The sequence below is a fragment of the Aspergillus eucalypticola genome (assembly GCF_003184535.1).
Source record: "Aspergillus eucalypticola CBS 122712 chromosome Unknown BO83scaffold_34, whole genome shotgun sequence".
Taxonomy (NCBI): Eukaryota; Fungi; Ascomycota; class Eurotiomycetes; order Eurotiales; family Aspergillaceae; genus Aspergillus; species Aspergillus eucalypticola.
The window spans coordinates 332,082-355,185 of record NW_020290308.1 but is presented as its reverse complement, the minus strand read 5'-3'; the positions used below and the strand labels follow the sequence as shown (position 1 = coordinate 355,185).

Here is a 23,104-nt window from a genome sequence, read left to right as displayed (position 1 = left end):
GGGGTGTGTGAAGGTATCCATCCAGGCATGGAGTTAGGGATGGTGTCTGCGGCCTCCAAAACCCTAAGTCCGGAAATCCGCGGGAGACAGTTATCACCGAGTGCAGCTACTATACTCAACCTCTGATATAATATACTATACAAGCAAAACTCGTATATCATGTAACTATAAAAGGTATAAAAGAGCCACTTCATACTATAAACCAATCACTCACATTTCCACCATCCCACTACACACTCTACTACGAATCCACCTCTTATTATACTCCAAAGTATACACAACAACAACAACAACAATGTCCTCACCAACCCCCCAAACATCAACAAAAAAATCCCCCCTCTCCCACCACCGCCACCTCTCCCCCACCTCCTCCATCCGGATCTCCCCCCTCCAACTCGGCGGCATGTCCCTAGGCACAACCTGGAGCGACCGTCTCGGCGCGGTCCCCAAATCCTCCGCCTTCCTCCTGCTCGACAGATTCTACTCCCTAGGCGGCAACTTCATCGACACCGCGAACGCCTACCAAGCAGGGCAATCGGAGGAATGGATCGGCGAATGGATGGCGACGCGCTCACCAACCCGTCGCTCAGAGATGGTCATCGCAACGAAATACACCCTCTCCCCTTTTATCCCCCCTTCCACCGATCATAATACTCAGCCCCAAATCCAACAAAGTAACTTCGGCGGCAACGGCACCAAATCCATGCGCGTCTCGATCGACGAATCCCTCCGAAGACTGCAAACCACCTACATTGATGTGTTTTATGTGCACGCGTGGGATTACTCCACGAACGTGGAGGAGTTGATGCAATCGCTGAATCATCTGGTCGCGCAGGGGAAGGTGCTGTACCTGGGGATTAGTGATGCGCCGGCGTGGGTGGTCAGCAAGGCGAATATGTATGCGAGGGTGCATGGTCTAAGGGGTTTCAGTGTTTATCAAGGTAGGTATGGCGCTACATGTAGGGATTTGGAAAGGGAGGTTATTCCGTTGTGTAGGGATGAGGGAATGGGGGTTTGTGTTTGGGGGTGTTGGGGAATGGTTAGTATATATATCCCCCCTATCTTTTTGTTTTTTTCCTTTCTTCTTTTTTTCCCCTTTGGGTTTGGGGGTATGTGGTTGTGTAGTGGTTGATTAAGGTTTGCTAATTTTGTATTAATTATCATGGATAGGGTATATACGTCCCCCCAACAAGGACTCTGCTCAGAAGAGAGTTCGAAACTCCGCCCACCTACTTACCGGCCACGAAGAACAGGTGTCGTTGGTGTTAGATACCGTTGCGAAGCGTCATGGGGAGGGGGTTTCTGTGACTAGCGTGGCTATTGCCTACGTGTTGCAGAAAACACCCTACCTTTTCCCCATTATCGGCGGGCGAACGGTCGAGCAGCTCGAGGAGAATGTGCAGGCGTTGAGTTTGGAACTTACTGCGGAAGATGTGAAGGATATTGATGCTGCGTATCCCTTTGACTTGGGGTTCCCGCATAGTTTTCTCTGTCCTGGGGGGTATCGTGATGGTGGGGGGTGTCCGGGACCTCAGGATGTGGCGTTTTCGAGGACGATGGGGGAGTTTGATTATGTTGAGGGGGGGAGGGCGATTAGGGCGGTTAGGGGGTGAATATGACTATGTTGGGATATTGGGAGGGAGGGGGATGGAGGGTGGGTTGTGTGTATGTGGTTGATGATGGGGAATGAGCTCAATTATAATAGTGGGTGTGGTTGTTGTATCTTATGTTATATTTTCTCAGGGATTAGCAGAATGGTATTATACTATCCACAACAATGAACATTAACCGTATGTGAAAAAATGAAGCCATATGCAGAACCATAACAGGTGATCAGCTGCATGTGGCATATACGCACGCCTGAACTCCAACCGACATCAAACATATCCAATTCACGCCTCAACCAAGCAAATCGACTAGATGAGCAGGGTACTTCCATAAGACTCGTAACGCCACTGTCCTCAAGATGCTCCAGAAGCCATAATATACATGCCCACACTTTCAGAAGAGACGAACCGGGTATCGTGCGTAGCAAAAACTCCGAGCCAGCAGTTGCCAAAGAAGAAACGGATCTGCCTGTAGCTCCGTCACCGTTCCCCAAACTTGCCATACTCCTGCTGCCACTTCAAGAGATGACGAGTCAACACATCCATCATCTCCACGCTGCTGAGGTCCTTGAAATCCTTCTCTGCAGCGGGTTGCGTCATTGAACCGCCTTCCAGACCGGCGCTCTCGATAGCACTGGAGAGGAGTTGATTCTCGCTCAGAAGTCGGGTGATCCCGTTCGGCCGGTCATCATTACCCGGCGGGGTGATGCTCTCCCCTGCGACAGCCATTTCCACCTGCATGCGTGAAATGAACTCCAGAATCGCCGTCACCCGTCGCTTCATCTCGTTCATGGTAGTTCGTTGGTTCACGTAGCGGGGCCGGCTGGGCTTGCCCGATTCACTGCTGTTGATGTGTGTCCCGTTGACACCCACCCGCGGCGAATCCCCTCCTAGATCATGCGACTGTCCACGCCGCGGCGACCGTGTTGTTGAGTCGGTGCCGTTGGTATCACGATCGCGAGTATATTGATTCCGTCCGATGCGACCGCCACGGCGTGCAGGCGGGCGGCCGGATTTGCGAGTGGACGGACGCGAAGGTGCAGCTTCTTGGGCAGGGGCAGGCGTTTCCTCCGGACTGGGCTGCTTCGGTTCGGGTTCGCTCGCATTGGGCTTGGTTGGGGATCCTGCTTCATGGTCGGACTCGGCGTCTTTGACGGTTAGCCTAATAATATGATATTGACGATTTGAGCAGCACCACTCACCATCACCCTTCTGTCGCTCCGAACGGCTTTTCCTACGAGGTGGAGCCTCTGGCTGCTCCGCTTCGGGTTCTTCAGGTTCTTTGGTTTCCTTATCACGCTGACTGCGTGAAGCGGCTCTCTGCCGCCGGACGCCATTGGTGGCAGGTTTCTTCGACTCATCCTCCGAGACAGGCTGTGAAGCAGGGTTACTTTTCGAAACGGCACCCGGCGAGGGAGAGCTCGTGCGTTGTCGCTTAGTCGCTTGTTTTTGTCTATTGTCGTGTTAGCGTGATCACCAGTGCGACATTCAACGAGCAATGTTCAACGTACGCTTCACTGTCACTGCGACTTCTCTTGGGCCTCCGGGCCGCAATATCATCACCAGCTGGTTTATTATCCTCTTTGCTCTCTTCGATGGCCCGCCGCAGCTGTTCTTCTTCGTCATAAGCGGCATCACGGCTATTCATCGTTGACCGTCTCTTAGGATTGGTAGGATCATTGTGTCGTGGTTTTGGTTCCTTGGCACGTCTGGATGTTTCCCGCGATGATTCTCGCGACGAGGGAGCAGTAGAAGGGGGAGGAGCGACAGGAAGGTACTGAGACGAATATGATCTGCGAGATCGTAAGCGAAAATGCCACATGCTGAGAAATAGCGAATAACCAGAGACGACAACACAAGCGACCAGCTTGAAAATTTAACTCTGGCAGCAAGAACAGAGACGCAAAAAGGATCGAGGAGAGAGAAAAGGCATCCGCTTACCCGTTTGTTTCGCTGATGATTTTATGGAGGTCCTTGCGACACTCTTCACAAAAGTACTCATCGGGGCTCATAGCCTCGTCCATAATCCCCACACAGCCACCATGCTGCCAGACTTTGCACGAATCACATTGGATAAACATGCTCCCGATCTCGTCTGGCAACAAGTCTGATGCGTCTGCGGTAAGATTGAATGCCTCATCTTTAATACCGGCACGCAAACCATTGCGCCGACTTAGGTCACGTCGAGAAGGAGGCAGACCCGGGTACTCCTGTTGTCCACACAGACACCGGGTAATCTCTTCCTCTTCGTCCTCTTCTTCCCCGTCATCGTCGTCACCATCCTCGAGTCTCATATGATGATCATTATCCTCCTCCCCCCGAGCACGCTGTCGCTGGCGTGTTTCTCGAAAGTCACTTTTCGAGCCTGTGTCGGCATCGTCGATCGACTGGGACCGATTGGTGGAGGAACGCTGAGGGGAGGAGATTTTATGATTCGACCGGGTGCTTCTTTCGCGAGCCATGGAATTGGAGGAGCTGGAGGAGTTTGTATGCTGAAGAATAGCTGGAGAGGGCTGGTTGCGTGCACGAGAGGAACGACGAGGCGTCATAATGGAGGGAAGTTATTAGTGGGGGAGAGGGCAGAGCGACCGAACTCTGACAATAAAACGGTCGTAAGGTATGGAGAGGAGGGAGGAAAAATAGGATATGGGTTCAGAAAGAGAGTGGACAACGTCAAGGCGAAGAAACCTGCCCGTGAGCGAGCTGTCGCACACGGGTGGAGAGCTGAGGGAGTCGACCACGCCTCAGACAAGTGGTTAAGGATGACAAGAGATGCAGCAGAGGGAAAAAAGCCGGCAAGTCAAGGACAGAGGAATGCCAATTGGAACCAAAGGAGAAAAGACATCCAAGAACTGCGCCTGCGAGCTTGAACGAAGACCGAGGACTACATAGTCTGTGAAATTGCAGGAAAAGGGTTGGTGGGGAGGAGAAAAAGGAAGAGGAGGAGCGAGAAAGAGGAAACGGACCCAGAATGAGAGCGTGAGTGACGGCCGGCCGCCGGAACGGGTTTTGAGCTGCGCGCCTTTGCGGTCAACGCGCATTGGCCGTTTCCCCGCTCTATTTCTCTCTCTTTCTCCCCTCTTTGTCTCTGCGCGCGCGCTTTTCTCATCGACTTTCACTCTTCTCGCACGACTTATTGATCGATACTTATGGGGTGACCCATTTCTCACTAATGTGTACTCTAGTGAAGCCGTCCTCTCCCTTCTCCTCCGCCAATAATGTCGATCGGTGATCAAGCCGAGCGGAATGCGATGATGACATTCATGCCAATACTGTCCCCCAAAACCCCGCTCACCTCTCTGCGTTGCTTTGTGGCCAGTAACCCGGGATCATCGTCTTCCGTTTTGAATACATCTCTCTTTTATTCTACTTGAATCGTTGCCCCATTTCGACTGATGATGACCCAAGCGACTGCTGATACCCATCGCCACGGACATTACTGGGACAAGATCGGAAATTTGAGACCTTGCTGACTAACCCACACAGTGGCAGACTCGTGAGTCCACCATGGCTCCTACAACATCCTTCATCTTCGTGTCGGTTTAGGAAAAGATTCAGGTTGATCCAGCTCAGCGATAGCGATCTCCTTGTATCACCCCACTTCTTCCGCGATCATACAGAGCCTACCAGACTACGCCGTGTGTTCGGGTGTACGGGTCAAGATACAGCTCACCATGAGCTGTTATGGGGTCGGTTCACACAGTTGGCGCCATATGGCAAGAAGATCTGGGTATATTGTGGCTTCTTCGAAGAAGAGCTGGCTGAGGATATGATGAGTGCCACGGGCGAAAGCACGTGTAGTCACCGACAAGCGGATATTAAGAGAGGCATGGGTTAGACTAATGGACCGAGGGACGCAAGGCATGTCGGAGCCTCCGTATGCTCAACATTTGCAGTGTACCTGGACAAGCCGACCAGATTATACATAGCTTAATTAGGAGAACTCAGGTCCTTGCAGGGAAGGAATAAAGGATGCGACACTGCAGGACAGGCTAGACACATTTGGGAGGAAAACTATTCCGCATCGTATAAGGAGAGCTAAACATGCGCGGTATTTCCCCGAAAGAGATTGCCCGCGCACCGCGTCGTGTATGAACCACGATCGGAGGAGGAGAGACAGTGACTCGACTCCGGAGTAGATAGTTGAGGCTTTGGGGCGCACTCTGGCCTAAACGGGACTAGCGGCACCACATTGCAGCCTTAGGCAGCCGTAGGTATCCGCTCGGCCCAGAAAGGAAAGCGGATTAGTTATGGGGAATGACTTATTCATCTAATTATTATCCACGAGCCATTCGATTCCCACCCCTCCGCCATCTTCGTCCCCTGTTGCCTTCCCCTCTTCTGATTGCTAGTTTACTTGTTTAATTCCCCGGGATCGGCTATCGCTGCCCGTCTACATTAACACCCGTTTCTGCCCTTTTCCTGTCCCTCTTTTGCGTGGTCCGGGGTTGAACTGGTTTCGATTGTCGGTCCTTCCTTGCCGACACCTCGGGTTGAGTCGTCAAAAAGTCTGCGTGGGCGATATCGGTGCATGGTCTCCTACGTAAGTCCCTTGCTCTGTCCCGGGGATCCTACGAGTTCAACTCTGGCTGTTGAGACTGGCGGGGACCTTGGATGCCCTCGTGGCTGGTCTCCCTCCAAACTCTGTGTGGTTCCGGGTGCCAGCGTTGGGAACATGACAACTGACTTGTGGGTGCCAATCCAGTGCGGTCAAGGGTCATCTCCGTATTGCTCCTCCAACCACCCCCTCCCTCCTCTTCCCTCCGTATCCACGCCGACCAGACGGAACTGGCTATAGAGTATCGAGTTGGGGATAGGTTGGCCATCGAGGAATCATAACAAAATTAATTGGAGGGAAGGGTTGTCTCTAAATTAAAGCAAAGGGAACCATCCGGGGAACTTGCCGGGTTGGGCTACAAGGAGGCAAACCGCCATTCGGCTGTGGTTGTGGAGGTCGAGAGAGAGAGCCGAGAAACTGCCATCATGACTGCTACGCTGAGTATGTCTTTTACCAAGGATGTTTGTTCCTCCGGGGAAGTAGCGTCTGGCCTTGTTGGTGCGTACAATTGACGGGTTGTCCCCCGATGATGGATCCGCGAATTCCTGGGCGGATCTCGAAATCAGGGTTCTGCTGGCTGCTCAGTTGCTGATACTGCTCACCTGCAGATGGGATGTTTAATTCGGCCCCAGATACACCGTCCCCTGTCTACCCGGATAGGCTCATCCGCCCTCTGCCCAAGCGTACCCTCCGCTCTCGCCTGTCCTCTGAAGCGGCCGACTCGATCCTCTTCCCACCGGCCCCTCCTGCCACCCAGCTGTTCTACGGAACCTCTGTGGACAGCGCAGACATAGTAAATGACACCAAAGTGTATGTGCAGCAGAGCGACGGTCGCGACCAAAGCCCTGAGCGTGACCATTTGCCGTATGAGAATGGGGTGGAGTTGGAGAGCGGTGATGAGGATGGGCCCGTAGTTGTGCGTCGAAGTGCTGGTTTCCGCGGGTCGTCATTGTCTCCCTCTGCCGCCTCCGGTGCCCCTCAGACGCTGCCCAGCAACAGTGAAGGGCCTCTAGTGAAGTCCTCCTCGGCGGGTCCCGATGGGTACGATGCGTTTGAGAACACCAACAACAAGAAGAAGCGCAAAATTCCTACACCAGGCAATCTCAGCAGTCACCACTCCACCCTCTCTCCAGAGTTCTCCAGCATGGGCCTCGCGACGTCTTTTCAGTCCCCTTCCACTGCTGGCGAAGGCAGCCATGTGAGTACCTTCTATGGCACGGGCAGCCCCGCGTCTCCGATCTCCAGCGGCATGTCCGGTGCGGGACGAGGTCGCCTTGGCCGCCAGCCGCAGCGTGGTAGCACAGGGAGGAACTCCTTATCGCTTCATTCTCCAATCAGTTGGCCTCGGACACCTACACGGCGCGATGGCCTGTTGTCGTCCCCGGGACCAGCAGGTATGTTTCTGTTGTGTGTCTGACCGAGTGTTCGGGCTTCGCTTACGCACGTTTAGGTGACTCCGCCCCGAAGCCAGACCAGGGCATAATCTCCGCCGCTATCGCCAATGCCGCCGCTTCAGCATTCTCCTCACCTCCTCCTGGACCCGGTCATGTCAGCATGCTCGAACGACAAACGCCTACGCCGACCAAGACTCAGTTCACCTTCACATGTGAGTCGGACTCGTCGAAGGGAATGGCTCTGCAGGCACAGAACCCGTACCCTGCACAGCATCGTTCACCCAGTGCTCTCACTGCAGCTGTCCAGAGCCAGCGGGGATATTCACAAGGCACCCAGACGATCCCAAATGCCGCTTCGCAAGCCAACTCTTCAGGGACGTCTCAACAGTCACAGCACTCGCAACCGCCGCAACTACAGAATGCGGGGACTGAGCCTGCAACCACAGGGAGGAAGAAGAAGCGGTCTCCGGGTAGCCTCTACGCTCTGGCCGCGCGTCAACGCAAGATCCAGCAGCAGTATGCCAACCTTCACCATCCGCCCAGCATCGAGGACATCTGGATCTGCGAGTTCTGCGAGTACGAGAGCATCTTTGGGCACCCGCCTGAGGCTCTCATTCGCCAGTACGAGATCAAGGATCGCAAGGAACGGAAACGATTGGCGGAGAAGAAGCGGTTGCTCGAAAAGGCCAAGATGAAGGGCCGTAAGGGCAAGAAAGCGACTAAGAACGCCAGCAAGCACGCAGCGGCTCAGCACGCAGCCTATGACCAAGGTTACGACCGAGCGTCCGTGGATCATTCTTCAACCGGAGGACCAGGGGTGCATGATGACGAGTATTTAGGCAACGAGTACGAGGACGAGGGGATCCCAACCCCACCTCCAGCGCCTCCAGGTACCGTCAAAAATGCACTACCACCAGGACATCCGCCCAAGCCAGCCGCAGCAGCAGGGTCGGGCGCTAAGAGTGCAGCGGACGGCGGGACAAGGCCGCCCTGACAATGGAGCAACGGCTATCGAGCTAGCGAGCGGTGATAGGCCGTTGCACACTCTTCCTTTCGGTTTTCTCTTTGACTGTTTTCGATTCAATGCATGCCTACTTTCTTCCACAACTATTAATTGTTTCTTTTATTTCTTTTCCATTGCATGATTGTGTTAGCCTTCTGCTTTTCTATTTGCCCATTACTTGCATGAATGAATCCCCGCTCCGGTCGATGAATGTCACGTCAGCGTCACACATGAATATTTCAGGTTCAGGTTGGAATTGTTGAGCAGCATCAATGCATATTGGAGAATATGATTGGATGAAAGGCGGATGGGATGGACGGACAGATGAGAATCAGGTGTGTTCGAGGTCTCGGTATTATGCATGCAGAGAGAACATGGATGGATGGATGGATGGATGGATGGATGGATGGGATGGAACGAATTGGTGATACTATTTTAGTCCGTAGCGCTAATGTAGATCAGATCCCACGATGAGAGATGGGATGAGAGAGAAAGAAAGAAAAAAAGAAAGAAAGGAATCCATGTTCTGCTCTGTTGAAGATTGATCGTTCCACTAGCCGCCAAGCGTAACCCCAAATCTCCCTGCTGACCAACCCTGTTCCAAGCTTCTAAACTCCAAGAAGGGCACGGCGCTTCGCCCACCAACCATACACTCCACTTCCCCATGATCAACGTATTTACCGTCCCTCTGCAGCCCTGAAACCATGATTGCATGAACTGGCGCGCGCCCAACACAGCTGTCAATCAGTTCCTCCATTTCTAGAAGGAAGTATACAGTTTACCGCCGATGGGCATGGCAGTTTCAGCCCATTGACACGAACCAAGCTTGCGAGTGTGTAATTGGATGATGGATCAGGTTCTGCTGAAGATGTTGATGTTGATGTTGTTGATGAGGATGATAAAAATAGATGTTCTGGATGTCTTGGTATTGGGTGGATGGTTATATAAAGAGAGTGCAGAAGGGATGGTATGGTTTGGATACTTAGCAACAGAAGAAAGCATTCTTTATTTCTTTATTCATCACTCTCTATATCCTCAAGTTCTAAGTTTCTTTCTTCGAGAATCTCCTTTGTTTAGACAGTGTCTATTGTTTCGACGTGAACGATCACTACTTACTTACTACTACTATCTACTATTGCCATTTTTTCTTCTCTCTCTTTGATTGACCTGGCACCTTTCTACTACCACCTACTACGTGCTGCGCACACTACTCGTTACATATTTATCATCGTGGTTGATCGTGATATTTTATCTTGCGCTGGCGCAATAATCTCCCATCTCGACACAACATACACACATACACATCTCTCTCCCTTCCTACTAAACCACCACCACCACCACCACCACCAGCACCACACCTAAAACAGAAATAAAAAAGAACAACATAATGTACCTCCTCGCCTTCCGCCTCATCCGCCGCATCTTCTCCAAATCCAAGAAATCCAACAACAATCAAGACCCCAACGGAATCAACCTCGACTACCCACCCCCACCACCATCCAACATCCCCCGGCGGCCCCGTCTAAAGCACTACACGGAGCTCTTCTTACACATCCTGCAAGCCGTCTTCGGCCTGACCACCATAATCCTCTACGGAATCGACATCCACCATGCGCACGAAAAGTCCGAGTCGGCAGATGCACGCTGGGTATACGCCATCGTGACGGGGATGATGGGGTGCGGGACGGCGCTATTCTACCTGGTTATGATGCACTGGGTGTTGAAGACACGGACGCCGTTGGCAATGCGCGAAAGGTGGAATCTGCCGCTGTTTGTGTGGGAGGCGGTGTTGTGCGTGTTTTGGTTGACGCTGTTTGGCATCTTTGGGAAGTTGTATATTGGGGATTATGAGGATAGTAGTAAGGTGACGAGGATGAGGCATGCGGTTTGGGTGGATTTGGTGGATTTGCTGCTGTGGGTGGGAACGGCGTTGTGGAAGGGGATGAGGTGGTGGAGGGGGCAGAGGGGGGTGTTTGGGGTTGATGGCGTGGAGGAGAAGGAGGGGGTTTAGATGGGTTTGATTTTGGAATTGGGTTTGTTGGGGAAATTGGTGGTGATGTTGTGAAGGGGAAAGGGGATGATATGGGAGGGATGTGAGAGAAGAGGAACAGATGGGTTATGAGATTGGTGGGAGGATTCTTGGATAATTATTGTATTTTGTATTAAGGACTGAGTGCATGCGTCGACGCATGAGTAATGTCTTGAGATCTTAAAAGATGGCCTTGTATCGCATATTGCATCTTTCTTTCTGATCGAGATGTCAGGTCAGTACTCGTCTTCTCTTATCATACTACTCTCTAATCTCTTCAATGACCTCTTCCGTCTCTTGCTGACCCTCTTCTCCCCCATGCTGTCTACTCTGCTCGATCATCGCACTAAGCTGGCTTTGTCTGCGTGGCATCGAAAAGTTGGTCAACACTGGAGACACTTCCTCGTCCGTACTGCCCTGACTGTCAGTTGCAAATGAATCATCATGGTTTGAAAGCCGCTGGAAAGGAACAGCAGAGCTTGGAGCTGTGGACGCCTTTCCGTGTGAGTCCCCGAACCGGGATGGGGATGGTGTGGCATTAGTGACAGTGCTGCTTGATTCAGCCCGTGCTGGTTTGGGTGGTGTCGTCTCGGGTTCAGTTTCTGGCTTCGGCGTTCCTAGAGAAGAAACAAGGACATGTTCTTGGCGTACTCGATCCGAGAATCGCTTTCGGAAGTTCTTGTCAACAAGTTTCATGCTAGATGGTTGCTCGTAGTTCTCCGCCGACAGATATCGTGCATCATAGCGGCGACATCCAGTAGCTGAAAAGAAGTTGGGTTCAGGTAGGGAAGGTTCGACTGAATAAAATGCTCTGCGACGTGGAGGTGGCGGCTTAACATGTGCCTCCTCTGGCCGATCCGTGTCGAGAAGCTCTCTTAAATCAGATACAAACAAATCTGGGAGTTTTGGGGGTCTTTCAACTTGTGCTTTTTCATCCTGGGCTGGATCTTTCTCGAGTATGTCGGCTGCAAAAAGGCCCTTTCCGGGAATTTCGGTCTTCGTATCTCTCAGGGATACGGCAAGGTCTGCACGAGATTCGCTATGGCTTCTTGTCAAAGGCTCCGTTTCATCCAGTTCATATGCACCAACGGTGGCCTTTGACGCACTGCCAAGTTCCTGAATTGGTGGGTTTGGGGTATATTCCAGAGTCAGCTGCGGTGAGCCTGGTGGTGGACTATGGGCACGGGTAGAACTGGTACCAGACGACTGCTGTGAGGACTTGCGCCGTATGATCACAGGCCGACGCTTGCTGTTCTTTGCCTTGCTAGCCACAAAAACCGCTTTCTTTTGCGTCTGTCGGGGCGCAGTGTCTACCATTGTAGGCACTGATGGAGGAACCGGTGTAGGGGGATTTGATGGTTTGCGGGTGGTACTCTGACCGTCAATGTTGGTTAGGAGCAGACGAGTCGTCTTATGTGTTTCTCCGCTGGAACTTCCGTTTCTAGGCTTCTTGAGTATGGGGTGAAGTGGTGCCTTCCCGTTGTTACCAGCCGGCCTCCCAAAGCCCCCTTCATGATTCCCCTTGGATGACTGAGCTGCTTGAGCTGCTTTGGTCGCCTGTCAAAGTTAGCACATGTTCCCATCACTGCCAAAGTAGGCCGCGATAACCCTCGCGATAACCCTCACCTTGCTCAACTGCACCAAACTAAACGGGTTGGGCTCGGAAATACGTAGGAACAGACTGGCCAACGTAGTTCCCAAGAGAGTATGGTTCAGACAACGACTTCCCCATATCCTCCAGAAAAAGTTCTCCAGCCTGTATCCCACGTCGTCATCATGCGCTGATGGATTGGCACTGTAGACTATTGCGCTATGAGCCACGTTGCATTCGCGACAGAGGAAGGCGCAGGACAAACCCACCTTTCCAAAGCTGCACGACATCCCCAACATTCACCGGACCCACGCCATCCAGCTCCGTTGATACCTTTGTTGCCGTGGTCAGCAAGCCTTTGGGGAGACTTTCCATGGTGAGAGATGCCAAGGCCGCAGTCTAGCTCAAAAGTAAGTAAGGCCCCAACTCAGCTACATGATCAAAGAAACAACGAGGCAGAAGGTTCGCATGTGAGAGAATGTTGAGGTCAGTACCAACAGCACCGCCCGGTAGATGCTGTCAGTGTTGCGTCTGGCGGTGAATTGAGGGGCAGGGTCGCCCGCCAAACGCAGGGGGGGTGGGAGGAAAAGGGATCCTCCAGGAGGGAAGTAATCGATCGCGATAAATGGCTGGTAAGAAGAGGGCAGGCCAGCGAAGAAGCGAGTCAGGGGAGATTCTGTTGTATTTGAAGAGGGCGTTGGTTGGTGGGCGGGACTGGGGGAGGGATCAGCTGCAAGGGCAGGAGCGAAGACACGCCAGAGATCTTCAACCTGCAGGGCTTAATAGTCGTTGAGGCAAAAGATGGCCGCGTCCAGGTGACCCTGCCAGGCCCCATCCAGGCAACATCATCTCCCCTCTCTCCCCATTCATCCACTCGCTACCCCCATTCCACTCATTCGTTCATTCACTTGCGCCGCGCTGACTGCAGCCTGCAGGTCTGCATTCCCCAGGGGGAGGTAAAAGTTGACCTGTCCGTTTTGCTGCCTTATTCCGGAGCTTGCCGATGCTGCCCAGTGAATAGGAAACAAAAGAAACCATCCGAGACAGCACAGGCCATCATGAACAATAGTGCCCAAATGGGCGGATCCCGCACCTCAAATTCAGTGAACTAGCTGTGGTACTGACCCAAAGCACAAATGAGTCGTCACAGAAAGATGGATCACACTGTTCGGAACCATGGTCATCAGCAGTCATCCAACCAGGACGGATGGAACCAATGCTGCCATTCATTCTTGTCGGATTTACCAGCAAACATCACGACACCCGCTGTTAGCGCCCCCCGTGACCAACGGCATCCAAAAGATCTCCCAATCGGAGGCCCCCGATTGGCTTCGGGACCGATTCTCTCTCCCTCATACTCCGGGTTGCCATCGTTCAAGGGGCTACACTGGCAAGGATCCAGGAAGAAACAAGCGGACGACCGACGATTTGTTGGACCCCCTATATATGACTAAGCTATGCGCATGGGAGGGAACGCAAACATCGCAAGTGAACACAGCGGCCAACTCGAGGACACCGCGTGGCCCGACTTCCCTGCAGGGACTAGCTCCAGGATCTCTTTGTTCTACAACACCCGTTCCTACACGAGATGAAGTCAGCTTACCTACTCGCGCAATCTATGTGCCACCGCCAACATGCCGAATCACTCGCAATGGGTTCGCGCAGTGCTACCCTTGCAAATTCGAGGCAATGCTGAGACCTCTTCCCGAAGGGATGAGAGTAATCCTCCTCTCGCGGTAAGCTGACAGCCACTCGGCGATGAATCTGCATTCTGATTCACACATATTCTCCGCTTTGGAGTCTCCGAGGAATGCAAGTCATCCCCACAGGCGCCAATAGGCTTGAACAAAGCATAGTTATTGGTCGGGATTCTGATTTCACGTATTCCTAGGACTAACCAAGTCTCCCAATCTCTAACAGATCAATCTTCTCTACTCCCTTATGAAATCATATTGCGACCTATACTCTCCAGCAAGGTAGTATTGTCATCATTCCGCTCATGCTCCACGCAGATCAGACATTCCGATCAGCTCAATTCCCCGATCTGACAATGATTGACATTGGCTTCTTCGTTAATCCACCATTGAGGGAAGGTTTCCATGACAAGCTCCAGAGTTGCGTCATCGAGTGTCACGTCCACACAACGATGTATTTAGTAATCGACGCTCACTGTCCCCAAGCACTGGAAAACCTGTTCACATATATTCTGTACATGACCTAGCATCACCCCCTCAAGCCACAAAGCCAGTTCCATATAAGCTTAGCCCACATGCCACGAACAGGAATGCCCAGGTTGTGAAGAATGGGTATCGCCCGCTTTAAGGCTCGGGCCGTAAGAGTTCAGTTCAATCTACAGGGATTGTTTCTTGGTAACTCGCTCGGAACTCACAAGCGTCATGCTTTACAGCCGAAGACGAAGACAGACCCAGAACAAACTGGGGGTAAAAACGGTTCAGGACGCTACACGTATCTGCTTCCAATGCAACACGACATAATCCATTCCAGTAAAAATTCACTCCATCCAATCCTGTCTAAAGTCTAACCGAGACAGATAATCCACATGTCCAGCCGCCAGCGATGCATACCGCCAGACATCAGGATACATATCCACCCTATCCGAGATCTGCAGACTTTGATTTGCGAATGTAAAAAGCACTTTCAGCCTCACAGAATCTGCGTCCACCAGATCCTCGACGAGTCGCTGAAACAGAGCCGCTACATAGTCGATCTCTTCACCTGTTATTTGCTCATTCTCATATGCGGCTGTCCCGTCCAGGATGCAGATGACTTGTATATTTGGAGGAACCTGCAGAACGAGTCGTCGGAATAGCTCACAGAGCGCTTTGATGTTGTTGCTCTCACAGGCGTTGAGAAACCCTCTGCCTAGAAACTGTAGGCTTGGCGTGGCAAGTTTGTCGCTGAAGAGAAGCTGGGTGATGAGACTTCGCATCATCCCTGTCGGGCCGCCGAGTTCGGGATCTTCTTCTTGACCGTCGTGTAGTGATGCGAAGAAGAATAGAGGTAGACAGTCGGGACTGCTAATCAGGCTGTATATGAATGTTGAAACGAATATTGACATTGGAGTGACCATTATTGCTGGATTGGTATCCAGACGGCCGTCTACTAGAAGGAGTGATGCTTGTGGGGCCCGAACCCATTCAGTAAACTCATCGGTTTTGGCAAGCCATCGCACACGTCCGAGGTATGAGGATTTAAATCTACTGCCTTCTTGGAGAACGATCTCAAGGTCATGGGCTGCGGTATGTGGTGAGACGCCCAAGATCCCGAGTAGTTCGATTGGGGTGACTATTGAAGATGTTGAGTCTCGAGAGTTTGTGCTGCTAAGCGAGAGGGATGACTGAAGAGCTTCGTTTTCATGTGCCAGGTCCGAGTAGGCTGGTCAGAAATAGTTAGTATCATCAAAGTATGATGCGCGTAGAGCAACCTTACCGCGTTGCAAGAGAAAGATTTGACCCTGTTGGACCTCATACTGTTCCCGAGACTCCTTACATAGAGCCTTAAACTCATAGAGTAGCTCTGTCATAGCCTGTGCACCGGATTGCTCTTTTTGAAAGGCAAAGACCTCTCGATACTCAGCTCCAACCTGCTTCTTCACTTCAGTTACCAGGTCTTTGATATCGCTGCGGGCTCCTTGAAGCTCAGTGTGAAGGGTCTGGATGTTGGTATTTGCTTCCAAGCCCAAGCGGTGCGATTCGCTGCTGTGGTAGGCCGTAGCAGCAGTGATCTTGACTTTCATGCGTTCTAGTCGCTCTTTGATGGTTACGAGATAACGGTTCCAGTCTGAGAGCACCTGGTCGACCGTGAGAGTCTCTCGAATCCTCAGGGTGAGGGACTCTGTGACCTTTCGGTACCCTGGAATCAGGTCCGTGAGCTAAAGACCATGTCGAAGGGACAATATGTGAACCCACATGGCTGCCTCTTTAACAAAACATCAAGCAATCCTGGCAATGTCCTCACAAGGGTTCTACAAAACTCCCTACACAATTCCTCGTCATCCGCTGTGGGGTTCAAATAGTTATAGGCCGTCTGGATTGTCAGAACAGTCTCGGGCACCGTCTCGAAGGCCTCCAAGATTTTGGCGCGATTTTCTACTCCTCGTTTCGCCGTCTAAGAAAATAATGTCAGCGAACGCAGTCTGTCACCCATCTACCGAGACACAACAAGATGTTACCTCAAATACTAGTCCCAGCACCCCCTTGACAACACTCAGTCCATATTCGTCAGGTATGGCATCTTTCAATGGCGACAACATGCCAAGGCCCTGGACAGCAGCAGATGTATAGTCTTTGCGAGCTGATGCCACGTCCTTTGCTTCGTCTAGTGTCCTCAGAACCATCTGCCATGTGTAGTCATAGAATCTTGGCTCCTCCGGGGGCGCGATGGCATCATGATGCTTTAAAAGTGTTTCAAGATCTCTGGTGATGCATTAGACCATGCATACGTTGAGCATCTGCATGCACATGTATCATTATGGATGGTCGCACCTAATTGTCGCCAGCTCGGCGGGAATGTACTTCTCTTGTTGCTCATCGAATTCGCTCTCCACCGCAAAGGCGGGGTGGAAGTCACGCCCCCGCTCCTCAATCCACGCCCGACTCTTTTCCGTCCTCGTCTTGTCCGCTGGGAGCGACCTTGGTTTTCGGCGACCATGGAAGAAGTGTGTCATAACGGGTGATGTTATGCATCCGGATGAAGACCTCCATAATTCTGCGGATCTCTGATGAATAATATGTAGAAATGGGATGAGGCGTACGTGAGTCTGTCTTCCGAGCTCTAGCCCTCTGCCCGAGTCATGCTGCTATCAAACCTTCTGACTATGTTTGCTTTTAGATACGAGTTTCATAAGCCCTAGTGGCCGTAGTTTCTATGCTCACCCAATCGATGCATGACAGGTGTGAGCGCTTAACGATCAGCGCAATTAGACCATGTGGTTAATGCGTTCATGAAGGAGGTGTTACGACGGCTTGGCCCCTGACGAATCCTTCGTGAGCACTAGTATGGATCCCGCGTCTGGTGACTGGTCGCATTGAGCTGGGTAATCCACCTCATCCGTCCTATCACTCTCCTCGATTTTTGCAGTCGCGCTGAGGCAGCGGCTTCCCCCGCCCCTTTGGCGTCGATACGAGGTACTGAAGATGCCTGATAACAAACTTATAAATCAGTGCGAGCGATGGAGTGGGTGAAAGCATTTCGGAAATCTTTGTCGGCTAGAGGAGGTCACCAGGCTCAGGGCACATCTGCGTGCGATGGAGGTCGTAAATCAGTCAGCGCCTTCGGAGCGTGTGCCGGCGTCAGAGGAGGACGCCATAGATGGGTTTGGAGAGGCGGAAATATCTGAGGTTGTGACAGAAAAGCAGGAGGCCAGTACTCAGACTATCCAGGAAGTTATTGAAGAGCGAAGTTCTCACCGTGAGGAGACGGATGATGACGACGATAAAAATGACGATACCAACGAGGAGGACAATGAGGAAGACGACAGTGACAGCGACACGACAGACGATGAGAGCAAAGCCGATGATGATACCTGGCTCAATGGATCTGCTTTCAACGAGCGGAAAATCAACGTGGGCGTGAGATACTATGATTACCCATCCTTCATGAACCGGTCAGTGGACGACGATGCAGATTATACGATAGAAGCCCTGATCAGTACTTCCGACTGGTGGAAGGACTTGGAACGGGAAAAGAAAAGGCGCGCTGCGAATCCATCACCGTGGACTGAGACTATTGAGGTGGCACCGCCGACGGAAGGAGTTGCTGAGACCTTGCAACTCCAACGTGTGAGGATCCGCTCTCCAGAGATACTTCGTCGGCTTTCTGAACTCGGAGAATGGAACGAAAGCAGCATGGTCCCCCCAAAATCCGATTGCGTATTCTGCCGTCCGTTTCACGCTCTCGCCTACTTCCATGGTGAAATAAAACAGCAGCTGGAGCAAGTAGAGTCTGAGCTAGAGGAATCACAGGCAAGACCTAAGCCCTCAGAAGGCAATGAATTAGACGGTTTGCAAATAACTTCAGAATCTGCTATCCGGGACGAACTGCGATGCTATGTCAGCTTTGTGGAAGAGAAGATTCTACCTCTTTGGAAGAGGTTTGAACATGTCACCAAGAACACTCCCAACAAGGTCAGATATGACGAGCTGCCTTTTCTTTTCCGCCCGGGCGATCTTGTTTTTGTTCCATCTGTGGCCACCAGTTCAAAAGCACGTCATCAGTCTGCTATCCAGAATGTCTTTCGCCTGGCCTCACTCCGGCCCGAAGACCACATGTGGCAAACGGACCCAGGTGGCTGGTTCGTCCCGAATTCACTAGCGAGGTGGAGCATCTATTGTTTCGACCATGATGGAGAGCAGTTGAAAGTTATATGGCAATCCCTAGAAGTCCCCCATTTTGCCGGCGAGCAAGATATTACTGCCTTGCCATGCTACCCTCTGCGTTACCATCCTGATCATGCGACGATCCTTAAGATGCAGGTTGAAAGTGGAAAGCTATTCAAGGAACTCGTGAAACCGGAGAACAAACATCAATACTATTCTGGATGGAATCTCTCAACAGGTATCTTCAAAGAGAGCATGGAGCTCGCTGAACCCGAACACATAGAAAGTGAGGTCATTATAGATGTGAAGGAAGCCTCGCGTTACGTTACTGAGACATACCCCGCCGACACTAAGCGATATGAGGAGACGTTCCATGATTCATGGGCTACGGTTGTGGATGAAAATGTCTCTTATCGGCTATGGAGAAAAGCTTCGCCCCATTTCATCGAGAAAAACGAAAACTTGCTTGTCCGAGAAGATTTCACATATGCAAAGGAAGCACAAGCCTACATGAAGCAGAACCCATACATTGACAACAACGACACATTCTCAAAACCAACATGGTCCGATGAAGATCTGGCCCTTCTTCCTCGGAGAGTCCTTGGATACGTCTTACGCGAGAGGAGGTTCACGCGCTTGGATGTTCGCGGCTTTGACTTGCGTCGGGTATCTGAAGAGAGAATTACCCTGGACCATGTCCAGATAAAGCCTGGACATCGGAGGATCATCCGATCGACTGTTTCTTCTCACTTCACCAAGATCCACCATGAACGCTCTCGTGATACCATATTGTATACGCCAGATATGATCCGGGGAAAGGGACGAGGCCTGGTTATCCTCCTGCACGGAGCGCCTGGGGTGGGTAAAACTGCGACCGCAGAGGCAGTGGCATTAGAGTTCGAGAAACCTCTCTTTCCCATCACCTGCGGCGACCTAGGAATAACAGCAGACGCCGTGGAGAGATCACTCAAAGACATCTTTCGATATGCCCATCTATGGGACTGTATTCTGCTACTGGATGAAGCAGATGTCTTTCTCACCCAGAGGGATCGAACAGATGTTGAGAGGAACGCCTTAGTTTCAGGTACGCCCGTATACCAACCAATGGTTGGACCTTACTGACTTCATATAGTATTCCTCAGAGTGCTTGAATACTACAGCGGCATTCTCTTCCTCACCACAAACCGAGTCGGGGCACTCGACGAAGCATTCCGCTCACGAGTACATCTAAGCCTCTACTATCCTCATCTAAGCAGTGAAGATACCATTTCCATCCTCTGCAGTAACCTGGCCCGGCTCCCTCGAGCAGACAAGGTACCCAAGGGAACAACGATCGGCAACGGACATATCCATGTCATGGACAAAGAGATCATTGAATTTGTCCGATCGGAGTACGAGAAAACTTACAGAGTCCACAGACGTGGTCCATGGAATGGTCGCCAAATCCGCAACGCTGTACAAATAGCATCCTGCCTGGCCTTCTTCGACCAGCGAGAAAAGACCCCGGGTAATGACCTCCCGGTGGTGCTCACTGCAGAGCACTTCCGCACAGTGAACGACACCATCGAAGAATTCGACCGATACCTAGTCAAAGCTCGGCGTGCCGACGATCGCAAATTGGCCCACATGGAAGGAGTTCGATACGATGGCTACGAGTCCGGACCTACACGAGAACCTGCCGTATATGACGGTTTCAGTGGTTACGAGTCCGATCATGTCCCCGTTGAGCGAAATTCTCGACGCAATGTGCCAGCCCGCACTCCTCAGCGACAATCTCAGTACGCCGGCACCTCGGGTGGCCGAGTCGCAGCTGGACGATACTCCGCTGGTCGGAAACGCGCAGTCATGGTCGAGTCTCAGCATTATGCAGAAGACGACTTTATAGATGACGATATGCATGCCCCAAGTCCCTCTACCGGGCGCAGATATGAAGGCGGACCTAGTTCGCGCATGGAGCCTCGTTCCAGGGTTCAGCCTAGACCTTTGCCTCGAAAGGATGAGGATGTGTACGAGGAGGAGTTATATCCGGATGTCGAAGATCATGTTGTGGAAGAGGAGTACCGTCTTGCGGCGGATCCTGATGCTCCTAGATCCGCTCCTCGCAGCGTGAAAAGAAGCCCCAGATACACGGGGGATTACTCCCCTGTGCCTGCTCGCAGGACTAGAGAGGCGACTCCCAGGTCCCAGCATCTAGAGGTGGAGTAGAGCATTCCCATGGAGCATTCGTGCGCATAGCCGCACTATTATACGCCCCCGATATCCCTTTATGGAAGCATTACTATCTATCATTTCATCATTTATATTGCATCATATACCCACTATATACAAACCCCCTTTCCCGTGATTGCTTTGATATGTTCAACTCGTATATATATTGGCAGCTCAGCAATAATCATCAATCCTCCCCGCCCCAACCAACTGCATCACCTTGCCCCCCTCCGCAAAAACCAATAAATCATCCGACCCCTGCTCAAAAGCAGGCCAGGCAAAATAACTCTCATTAGTCGGATTCGCCGGCACGTTCCCAACAGCAAGCCGCACCGGGCCCCGCGTCGGGTCCTCCGCAAATGAAAGCCACAGCGCTTGCATAGCGTAACTCACGTCCCACTCATACTGCGTAGAGGGACCACCATACTCATAATGCGTACCGAAGAGAATAGGGAGCTCGGCGCTATGATACGCCCCGAACCAAGGCAGGGGTGAGATGTTGGTGAAGTTGCCTGCGTATTGGTACCGGTAGGTGGTGAGATTTGCTAGATTGCGGTTCTTGACTTCCTCTGCGACGGGACAGGCGATAATCGATTCAGTTATTTCGAAGAGGGTGGATTTGCTGGGTCCTGCAGGGGTGAATGAGACGAAGCCGGCGCCTTCGTTGGTGTTGCTTCCTGTTATCAGGGGCTAATCAAGGGAAGAATGACAGGTTAGCTGGTGATTATTGCTGTGGGTAGGGGAGTTTCTTACGATCTTTGCGACCTTTCCTGCAATAGCACGCTCGGTCCAGTTTGCGAAAAAGGTCTTGTTGTCGACGGCTGGTGTGAAAGAAATGGATGGGGAGCCGGAGTATGTCGAGAGAGCGGTTTGCAGTTTCCGAGCGGACACGTTTCGCATGCAGCTGAGTTCTTCAGTGGATGAGAGCCCGTCGCAGCCTACTAGAGTCGCCAGGAACGTGAAGTTGGTGTGTGCGTAGTCTTCGTTGTCAACGATGTTTGGAGCACCGGAGTCGGCTATGAGAGCGGCGACAATGGGGTCTTCTGGATATCCGTATGAGTAGGCTGTTACGCTGGCTGCTCCGGCGGATTGACCCCAAAGAGCAATCCGTGCTGGATCACCACCGAAATTGGCGATGTTGGCTGCGACCCATTCGACTCTGCGGGTATGGTGGTTAGTTTGGGGTTTATTTTGGTTTGGTTGGAGTGGTTGACTTACGCCATTCTTTGGTCGAGTAAGCCGACATTCGGCTCAGATAGCCCTTCGGCGTTCGGGAAGCCGAAGAGGTTGACGCGATAGCTAGCAGAGGTTAGACAATGGGCATGGGATTGGTTGGGTGGGCTGGCATTTACTTCATGATGACCACGATGTGAGACTGAGTCCGTTGCACCCATTTGTCGGGGATTTTGTACAGCGACGCTTCCCCTCCAGATGTGAACCCACCTCCGGGGATGTAAAGCAGCACTGGTAGTGGACGCTGCTGGGATTGAATGTTCTCAATGCGAGGTGCCCAGATTGATAGGTACAGACAGTCCTCTGAGTCTCCTCCGCTGATGAGAAATCCCGTTTCATAGGTGGTGTAGATCGTGGAACTATTGCTTGTCTGTTGGATACATGATGAGGGCAATGCAAAGGCATTGACTGTACCATTAGGCTGTTTCTTCACGGGGCTACTAAAGCGGAGGTCACCAACTGGTGGCTCTGCAAATGGGACGCCAAGCCACTGTCGAACATCAGGGGCTGTCTGGTTGAAGAAGCCTTGTATAGGGCCGCTGGAGGTTTGGACCAGCAGTCCTTCCCCATTTGTGTCTCTTGTAGCCGAAGAAGTGGGAGAAGCTACACAATGAGAGACGAGAAGCGTCGCAATAATGCAGAGACGCGAAAGCATCTTGAAATTGATTATGAGTTAAGCGGTGGCTCATACTGGATCAGGGGCGAAATGGAGACTGCTTTATACCTTTCTATGAGGACCACGGTAGCCCCACAGTTGCGCGGCAAATTGGTTCGGCAGAAGACCAAAACCCTTTGAAGGTTCGTGGAGAGGATAAATGATACAAAACCTCGCTTCTGCAGGCTAAGGAATAAGCCGCCAAACATCTCCCCGGACGACCCCAGATTGCGGGGTCGGAATTGCCGAGTCCCGGCTTACTCTATAATTGGAGCATAAACATCCTGTAAACAAGACGTCAAAGACTTAATGTTGCAGTTCACATAGCCTATAGCGGTTCTGTAGCAATCATATCGGTATATGCCAGTGGGAAAGATGGTATGGTTGAGGGTGTACCATGGCTCGCCACCGATAACTTCGGGCTCGCACCGGCCCGTCTGCCTTATGTACCAAAAGACGGATACACGCTGAACCCAATGGATCCAGGT

General features: G+C 51.9%; 10 protein-coding genes across 10 annotated transcripts; 5 read left to right on the top strand and 5 right to left on the bottom strand.

Annotated features, from left to right (window-relative positions):
• Window positions 1-295: 295 nt before the first annotated feature.
• Window positions 296-1,613, top strand: BO83DRAFT_456205 (Aldo/keto reductase; the record flags this gene model as incomplete). Its single annotated transcript, XM_025537062.1, has 2 exons — window positions 296-1,043; window positions 1,171-1,613. 2 exons carry the CDS (start codon window positions 296-298, stop codon window positions 1,611-1,613), a joined length of 1,191 nt encoding a protein of 396 aa, XP_025383497.1.
• Window positions 1,614-2,087: 474 nt separating this feature from the next.
• BO83DRAFT_323467 (putative transcriptional regulator (Cti6)) lies at window positions 2,088-4,156 on the bottom strand (the record flags this gene model as incomplete). Its single annotated transcript, XM_025527935.1, has 4 exons — window positions 2,088-2,755; window positions 2,810-3,060; window positions 3,119-3,400; window positions 3,549-4,156. 4 exons carry the CDS (start codon window positions 4,154-4,156, stop codon window positions 2,088-2,090), a joined length of 1,809 nt encoding a protein of 602 aa, XP_025383496.1.
• A 1,751-nt stretch (window positions 4,157-5,907) lies between these two features.
• Window positions 5,908-6,659, bottom strand: BO83DRAFT_382434 (uncharacterized protein). The gene is made up of 2 exons (XM_025532226.1): window positions 6,313-6,659; window positions 5,908-6,150 (listed from the first exon to the last, which is right to left on the bottom strand). Exons 1-2 carry the CDS (start codon window positions 6,431-6,433, stop codon window positions 5,987-5,989), a joined length of 285 nt encoding a protein of 94 aa, XP_025383495.1. The 5' UTR covers window positions 6,434-6,659; the 3' UTR covers window positions 5,908-5,986.
• On the top strand, window positions 6,593-8,714 carry BO83DRAFT_153958 (uncharacterized protein). Its single transcript, XM_025526256.1, has 2 exons — window positions 6,593-7,559; window positions 7,616-8,714. Exons 1-2 carry the CDS (start codon window positions 6,779-6,781, stop codon window positions 8,551-8,553), a joined length of 1,719 nt encoding a protein of 572 aa, XP_025383494.1. The 5' UTR covers window positions 6,593-6,778; the 3' UTR covers window positions 8,554-8,714.
• An 843-nt stretch (window positions 8,715-9,557) lies between these two features.
• Window positions 9,558-10,573, top strand: BO83DRAFT_420847 (uncharacterized protein; the record flags this gene model as incomplete). Its single annotated transcript, XM_025534956.1, has 1 exon — window positions 9,558-10,573. The coding sequence occupies exon 1, from the start codon at window positions 9,950-9,952 to the stop codon at window positions 10,571-10,573; it is 624 nt and encodes a 207-aa protein (XP_025383493.1). The 5' UTR covers window positions 9,558-9,949.
• Window positions 10,574-10,852: 279 nt separating this feature from the next.
• BO83DRAFT_402948 (GATA-like domain-containing protein) lies at window positions 10,853-12,557 on the bottom strand (the record flags this gene model as incomplete). Its single annotated transcript, XM_025533580.1, has 3 exons — window positions 10,853-12,148; window positions 12,218-12,393; window positions 12,452-12,557. The coding sequence occupies 3 exons, from the start codon at window positions 12,555-12,557 to the stop codon at window positions 10,853-10,855; spliced, it is 1,578 nt and encodes a 525-aa protein (XP_025383492.1).
• A 631-nt stretch (window positions 12,558-13,188) lies between these two features.
• BO83DRAFT_153849 (uncharacterized protein) lies at window positions 13,189-14,379 on the top strand. Its single transcript, XM_025526255.1, has 2 exons — window positions 13,189-13,918; window positions 14,074-14,379. The coding sequence occupies exons 1-2, from the start codon at window positions 13,359-13,361 to the stop codon at window positions 14,228-14,230; spliced, it is 717 nt and encodes a 238-aa protein (XP_025383491.1). The 5' UTR covers window positions 13,189-13,358; the 3' UTR covers window positions 14,231-14,379.
• A 315-nt stretch (window positions 14,380-14,694) lies between these two features.
• On the bottom strand, window positions 14,695-16,869 carry BO83DRAFT_323643 (uncharacterized protein; the record flags this gene model as incomplete). Its single annotated transcript, XM_025527946.1, has 5 exons — window positions 14,695-15,578; window positions 15,633-16,055; window positions 16,112-16,310; window positions 16,384-16,618; window positions 16,688-16,869. The coding sequence occupies 5 exons, from the start codon at window positions 16,867-16,869 to the stop codon at window positions 14,695-14,697; spliced, it is 1,923 nt and encodes a 640-aa protein (XP_025383490.1).
• Window positions 16,870-17,296: 427 nt separating this feature from the next.
• BO83DRAFT_420844 (AAA family ATPase) lies at window positions 17,297-20,917 on the top strand. Its single transcript, XM_025534955.1, has 2 exons — window positions 17,297-19,604; window positions 19,653-20,917. The coding sequence occupies exons 1-2, from the start codon at window positions 17,450-17,452 to the stop codon at window positions 20,723-20,725; spliced, it is 3,228 nt and encodes a 1,075-aa protein (XP_025383489.1). The 5' UTR covers window positions 17,297-17,449; the 3' UTR covers window positions 20,726-20,917.
• BO83DRAFT_370357 (chlorogenic acid esterase precursor) lies at window positions 20,903-22,777 on the bottom strand (the record flags this gene model as incomplete). Its single annotated transcript, XM_025529896.1, has 5 exons — window positions 22,686-22,777; window positions 22,081-22,616; window positions 21,947-22,027; window positions 21,482-21,887; window positions 20,903-21,418 (listed from the first exon to the last, which is right to left on the bottom strand). The coding sequence occupies exons 2-5, from the start codon at window positions 22,614-22,616 to the stop codon at window positions 20,903-20,905; spliced, it is 1,539 nt and encodes a 512-aa protein (XP_025383488.1). The 5' UTR covers window positions 22,686-22,777.
• Between the last annotated feature and the right edge of the window lie 327 nt (window positions 22,778-23,104).

Excerpts from the sequence above, each read along its gene's own strand:
- BO83DRAFT_382434 (XM_025532226.1), bottom strand. The coding sequence starts at position 6,433 with ATGGCCAACCTATCCCCAACTCGATACTCTATAGCCAGTTCCGTCTGG. Across the intron at positions 6,151-6,312 it reads GGAGATGACCCTTGACCGCA|GTAGGAGACCATGCACCGAT; the intron begins CTGGATTGGCAC and ends CAAGGGACTTAC.
- BO83DRAFT_153958 (XM_025526256.1), top strand. The coding sequence starts at position 6,779 with ATGTTTAATTCGGCCCCAGATACACCGTCCCCTGTCTACCCGGATAGG. Across the intron at positions 7,560-7,615 it reads GTCGTCCCCGGGACCAGCAG|GTGACTCCGCCCCGAAGCCA; the intron begins GTATGTTTCTGT and ends ACGCACGTTTAG.
- BO83DRAFT_153849 (XM_025526255.1), top strand. The coding sequence starts at position 13,359 with ATGGTCATCAGCAGTCATCCAACCAGGACGGATGGAACCAATGCTGCC. Across the intron at positions 13,919-14,073 it reads AGAGTAATCCTCCTCTCGCG|GACTAACCAAGTCTCCCAAT; the intron begins GTAAGCTGACAG and ends ACGTATTCCTAG.
- BO83DRAFT_420844 (XM_025534955.1), top strand. The coding sequence starts at position 17,450 with ATGGAGGTCGTAAATCAGTCAGCGCCTTCGGAGCGTGTGCCGGCGTCA. Across the intron at positions 19,605-19,652 it reads GAGGAACGCCTTAGTTTCAG|TATTCCTCAGAGTGCTTGAA; the intron begins GTACGCCCGTAT and ends GACTTCATATAG.